We start from the raw sequence: 6438 nt of genomic DNA on the forward strand, positions 1-6438 counted from the left end.
TTAACGAAGGTAATGGAATATCGAAGGAGCAATATTCAAATGGGTACTGTTTACTAGCTTTTGATTTAACACCTGACTTGTCGGCTAACTCTAATGTGCAGTGGAATCTTGTACGCCATGGTAGTGTAAGAATGGAAGTAAGATTCGAGAGCGCATTGACTGAAACAATTAACTGTGTAGTTTACGCAGAGTTTTCAAATATTATAGAAATAGATAAGAACAGAAATGTATGTGTGGATTATAGTAGTTAAGCAATCACTTATGTAATTATTATGATATTAAGAATAATAAAATATAATGTAATCGAATATGACATGGTTTTTATTTACCTTCATTACTTTTTTTTTACAAAGAGACTCATTACTTATGTTGAGATCATATTATGTGTGTTTAAATACATTGGTACAAATATGAATTGATAGTAATAAATGTAGTCAGTAAAAGAGTGAAAGAGTAGGGGAGTAAACGCATATTAAAGTATGAACACACTAGAAGTGCAAAGGAGTCTTCGTAGAATACATCCCAGCCTCCAGAGCAACATATATCCTTCAAATCGATTGCCGATGTATGCTCAGGTGCCAGCACTTATCATATGCAATCTTGACCCTGATTCACAGCCGGGGTCTCATTGGGTGGCTATTCATATAAACGTTGAAAGAGTTGGGGAATACTTTGATTCGTTTGGACGTAAACCTATTGAAGCAATAGAAGGATTTTTAGGGAGGAATTGTTGCATGTGGAGATACAATAGCCTTACGGTTCAGGATTACCTATCGGCGGTGTGCGGAGAGTACTGTTTGGTATACATATATTACAAGTTCAGGGGGATGAGATTAGAAGACTTCCTTAGAAATTTTACGTGTGACTCAGAGAACAATGATACGGTGCTAGTAAATTTGTATAGAAATATAATGGACATATAAATAAAAGAATAAGACCTGGAATAAAAATGTTTTATTTAAATATGTAACCCTTACATCTAATTTTATTATAGATAATGGTGTTAATGTAGGTTAGGTATATTTATTGTTGTTTGCTTAGACCCGTAGGTTAGGTTAGGTTAGACATAGTTTATTCTATTTTTCTTTTAGAGCCATAGATCGGGTTAGTGAATGTAGGAAAGTAGATAACGATGCATTCGTAGCTGATAAGGTGGTGATTAGTAAGTAATTAGCAAGGGTTTTGGGAAAGCTATCTCTGGAACGGTTAGAGTGAGGAGTGAGTGCATTCGACTCCACACGGCCTGTTTAGTGGGGGTAGAGTACAATTTTTTTTTTTTTTAGGTTTGGCCAACCATGATTTTTACGTTTTTGGGGAACTTTGATGTGAGGCAGTCGCCGGGAATCCCTACTACTGTTAATTCTGTACTATATTAAGGTGAAAGTATATCTTGTTTCCGATATTGAAAGTAACCAAAGTATACGACGCTGTAGAAGTTTTGTTTTAATGATACAATATCTTTAATCAGCTGCCCATAGAAAAAAATACGATTCGTAGTTTTTACTAGGATAATGAAACTCGGGGTTTGGTGACTAATTAAGATATAAGTAATACACAATTTGTATGACAAAGTTTTTAATTTCTATAGTAGTAATTTACATGAAAAGTATTTTATACAAATAATAAATGTTTGTTAAAGGTGAATAAATAACACGAGGAAATCACAATGGAAATAAAAAAAAAACTATCAGCAGTTTTGATATTTTCCATAATTATATTGAAATGATCAAATCGCAAATATAACAATCATGATAATACCATACAATCTTAAAAAGATAATTCCTTTTCTTCTAATATTGCTGTTCCTTGATCAATTATATATCCTTACTTTGAGTAGTTTAACTACTTTTATCTAAACTGTTTACATCTTTACTTTTATAGGATAATACAATTTTTCATAATCAATATTTAAATGTAAAATTAACATAAACACTGACATTTGTTTCAATAACAAGAATTAATAAAAAATAAAACAATTGCTAGATCGCAAAATATAAGAAAGTCAACATAAAAACTTAGATTTATATATATTTTTATAAAGTACGAAATATTTAAAAATAATAAATAAAATTATTCTTACATCGCGTTAGTTCTACTTTGCAAAAATATACTTTAATAAGTTCTATATTTCTTATATTATTTATGACAATTTGTATTGAAATATGGATAGCATTCCTTTTTTCCTCTTATTACACTTGTTATCATAACAGTATTGTAAACTTAAAAAGGTATCAGTTTAATATACTCAATATTTAGCTGATGCCCATGAGTTGATATGATTTTTTTTTCCACTTGCTAGTGTATATTAACAATCTATATTGGTAATAGGTATTTTAAGTATAACTGTCTCAACTCTTTGGTAAAAGCCTAAATTATGAATCAACGCAATTACAATTCTTACTGCGATTAAGATTTAATGTGACTTCTTATAGTTTCTAAAGCGCTGTACAATTTCTTTATGGACTTCCTTACAGCGGTCTCCTCTTTTGCCAAATGTTTCCTTTCAGCGACTAGAGCCTTGGCTCTGTCGGAGTCTCGGGACGCGTTCCTAGTCACGTACGCACTCCCGACACGAAGTGTTGTGTTGTTACGATTGAGATCCAATATTTCTTTCTTGCGAGCTATTATTAGGATTTGCAATATTCAATTAAGTTTTAGCGGAAGGGTTACAATGTCATGCTCGATGGTAATTTTATGATCAGTAACATTTTGGCTTAGATGAGTATTTTCAGACATTTAGGATTTACGATATGTCCGAATAAATGTAATGTAAAATGGGAAAATGATAAAAATCGGTTTATTCTTAATTAACTGCGCATCATCTCTACGTTAAAGTTCTAAACCTATTTTGATGAAGCTTGCAATAGAGAGAATAGGAAAGTAATGCGAAATGTTTTTATTTACCTGCGTCATACTCTTTATAGCTTTTAATAAAAGTTTCCACGCCGGGCCAGTAGTTGTTTGAGACTTGACAACTGGCGTCCCTGAATTTTTCTCCATCGTCCATCATCTCTTGCGGTTTTGTTTCCTCCGTGTTAGTTATGGTTTCAGAGACACGAGTTTTATATATATTTGGTACCTTGATTGGTGTATAATTGGCTACCGGTTTAGTTACTTGGATATTTTCACTGTCAAAGCCTGGTGTTAAATCACGTTTCCTTGTATCTTGTCGACTAAAAATCTTCACACTTATATCGGCCATTTTGGACAGTCGATTCAGTTCAGAGAAATTCTTCTCAGCCAATATTTTGATGCTGTCGCCGGTTTCGGTGTGAAAGTCTAGCCTTTTTTTAATTAAATTATTGTTTTCGTTGACTTGATTTTTTATTTCATGGAGAAGTTTTAATTGGTCGCTTGTGCCTAAATTAAGATTATCACCTTCAAGTCTTCGTTGTTTCGTTTGGGAATTTTCTGATGGCTTTTCCCGACGTTTTCTTTCTTTTAAAACTTCTTGCCATATTTTCTCATAACCTGAAATCAAATAAATATTAGAGTCTCAAATCTAGCCTTTTATACTGATGTAATGTTTGCGTCGTACCGTCTCTCGTTTTTTTAGTAACTGGAGTAAGCTTCAGTCGCGATAGAAAAGTTTGTTTTCTTTGTTGAATCACACCGGATTCTTCTAAAAATTTAGGGACTGTATGGTCATTTGATTCCTCCCTTTTGCGCTCGTAACAATTATTTTCTGCCGTAAGGCAGTCTATTCGACCGGCAGTTATATATGCCGACGCAATCGCATCTTTTTTAATAGACCTCTCCTGTCGATCCATTTCTCGTTCTAAAATTACAAGACAGAAATCATTAAAATGTTAATTAGTATACCTAAGTTTTTAATGTGACAAATATCTGATTTGATAAGAGGTGTTGGCCTCGAAGGAATAGAACGTGAGAAAACTGCTATACCTTACTCAAAAATTGACAACATGTGTCAGGCACAAAAGGCTGATTGATATTTTAACTAAATTTAAACTTATCAAGAAAAAGAAGTATTTTTCAAAACTATTAAAAATTACCTCACCTTTGTAATCTTGAAACGTTGTTAATCGGAAATTTTCGAGAAATAGTTTTTTATCGTGACAATTGTTCTTGGTTATTGAACTGAAATCCTTAATAATGTTTTCATAATTGATAATATTGTCATCTTCATACTCACTCCCACTTTCTATATCATCTCTATCTGATTTCTTGTTATAAAATTCGTTAGAGATTTCATCTATAATTTTTTCAGGTGTTATAATGTGGTTTTCAACTTCTTCTGATGGTATAAGATTTTTTTTAGGTTCTTTACTATCGCGGTTAGTTAAATGCTTTAATCTCCTCAATCTTTTTCTTTTTTCATAGAGATCGAGTGAGCTTACTTCTTCTGTTGCATTTAACTTAGCTCTTATATTCGTTATTAATAGTTTTGGTTGTAATTTAGAATCCATTTGACAAGCTATGAAAACTTTATCATTGGGTCTGTTCTTTTCAATTTTTTGGGCCTCGTTTTTGCTTTCTACAAATTTGGTTCCATCTCGCCCGATTATGTTTTGATTTAATTGATTATCTCTTTCTATTATCATTGGGACTTGATAAACTATTTGTGGATTCATTATAACTTTTGAATTTGGTATGACTATATCAGTGTTACTGTTTTTACTTGGTAATTTTTGATTTAAGTTGTTATTTCTAAGAATTGGAATCTCTTTATTTTCCTGCGTCGTCTTAGTAATTGAAGTATTATCCACAGATTCGATATTGTTATTAATTTTACTTATATCTGCATTAGGTTTAATTTCGTTAACTGAGGGTTTTATGGTCTCATTATTTACTTTGTTATTTTTAATCATCATAACATTTGCCGGAAACTGAACATTGCTTAAATATACAAAATTAGATTGTAATACTATGTTTTTCGAAGTTGGTAGAACCGCTTTGTCTACTTTGTTTTTGTTTTTAATTTCTTGCTCCTGTAAGGTTCCTTGCGACTTCTCCTTCACGACTATCTTATTCCCATAAATTTGATTTTCCGTTATTAGATTTTCAAAATCATTCTCATCACAGTCGTCTTGGTGCATCCTTTTCAAGGAAACTACTTTGGACGATGTTTCATTTTCATTATCCAATTCTTCTTTACATTTTTTTGCTTGGCTAGATTGTCGTGAAGGAGTTTGTAAGTTTTTTTGGTCGACTCCAGATCTTTGAAGTGGCAACTGAGGGGATTGTTGTTGAATGGCAAGTAGCATTTTCTGATTTGAAGAATTTTTATTTTGTATCAGTAAAAGTTGGTTTGATTTTTGATCGTTTGTTCTCTCTTGCGATGGTGATGTAAATTTAGGAGTTATTGAGTCTAAATTTATCGGATTAAATATTGTGCGTGATGGTATTATATTGGGAGGTAGCATACTTGTTTTGCATACATCTTTATTTTGTTCCTCGTCTGTTTTCACATCAGGCTTGCGAAACTGAGTTTCAGCCTGATTTATTACTTCAGCGGCTGTTATCAGGGTACTTATACTATTAGTCGAACCTGGAACATCTTTTAACTTTTTTTCGTTTATTAGCACGTTACTTTGTATTTCGATTTTTGGTGCCTCTACTTTTGAGTTATGGAAAGCTGGGTTGAAAGGTTTCTTTAGTTGAGAAGATTGCAAACTGTCAGAAGTATTGGTTACACACTTCATATCTATCTTACTGATTGGGATGCTGGTTTTTAGACTAAACCTTTCTGATGTGGGCTTTTTATTTGGATCTTTAAACATCGGAGATGAAATTGGACCAGGACTATTTAAATTGTCATTAACACTATCTATTTTACTTTTAATACCTTCAGGAATCTTTGTTTCTATCTTTGCAGGTATTACTTTTGGAGTAAAATTTTCTTCAAAGTCAGTTTGAGATTTTGTTTCGCCAGGAATTGTTTCTGGAAACTTTTCTTCCACTTTCCCTTCCGCTGAAAGTGTACCGTCTCTCGTTTGGGGATAAACAACTTCTGTCGCTGTTGGTTGATCAGTTACTGGTTTATTATTATTGTTTGGCTGAACAAGAACTGGATATGAAACGGGTTGAAATGCCGAATACACCGGCACTGAATACATGTAGCAACCATAGTTGGCATAGCCTAATTGTACTGGTTTGGTTGTGGTCGCACTTGGACTCGGGTTAGGAATTGATGATGGTGATATCTTCGGTGACTGGGATATTGATTTGGGTGGTACAAAGGTTGGTTTTTCAGGAAATGATGTTGTGTCATCCGGTGGTTTCAGTGGTTCTGAAGATTTAGGCATTGGCTGGATAGTAGCTATGGGAATAGTGGATGGTACAGATTGTACTGTTGATAACATTGGTGGTAGAGATGGCGCAGATACATTTGGCATGGAGTCTGCTGTCTGTTGCGCTCTGTCGTCTGTTGTGGGCATCACAGGCTGGACGGGTTTACTGGGTCTAGCTGTAACCGGA

The 6438-nt window shown here is 33.4% G+C and overlaps 1 protein-coding gene across 1 annotated transcript; it reads right to left on the reverse strand.

Moving 5' to 3' along the window:
* Positions 1–2048: 2048 nt before the first annotated feature.
* Positions 2049–6438, reverse strand: LOC123714359 (uncharacterized protein PF11_0213-like). The gene is made up of 4 exons (XM_045668589.1): positions 4019–6438; positions 3539–3778; positions 2905–3471; positions 2049–2621 (listed from the first exon to the last, which is right to left on the reverse strand). The coding sequence occupies exons 1-4, from the start codon at positions 6396–6398 to the stop codon at positions 2407–2409; spliced, it is 3402 nt and encodes a 1133-aa protein (XP_045524545.1). The 5' UTR covers positions 6399–6438; the 3' UTR covers positions 2049–2406.

Source organism: Pieris brassicae, chromosome 9, assembly GCF_905147105.1.
Source record: "Pieris brassicae chromosome 9, ilPieBrab1.1, whole genome shotgun sequence".
NCBI lineage: Eukaryota > Metazoa > Arthropoda > Insecta > Lepidoptera > Pieridae > Pieris > Pieris brassicae.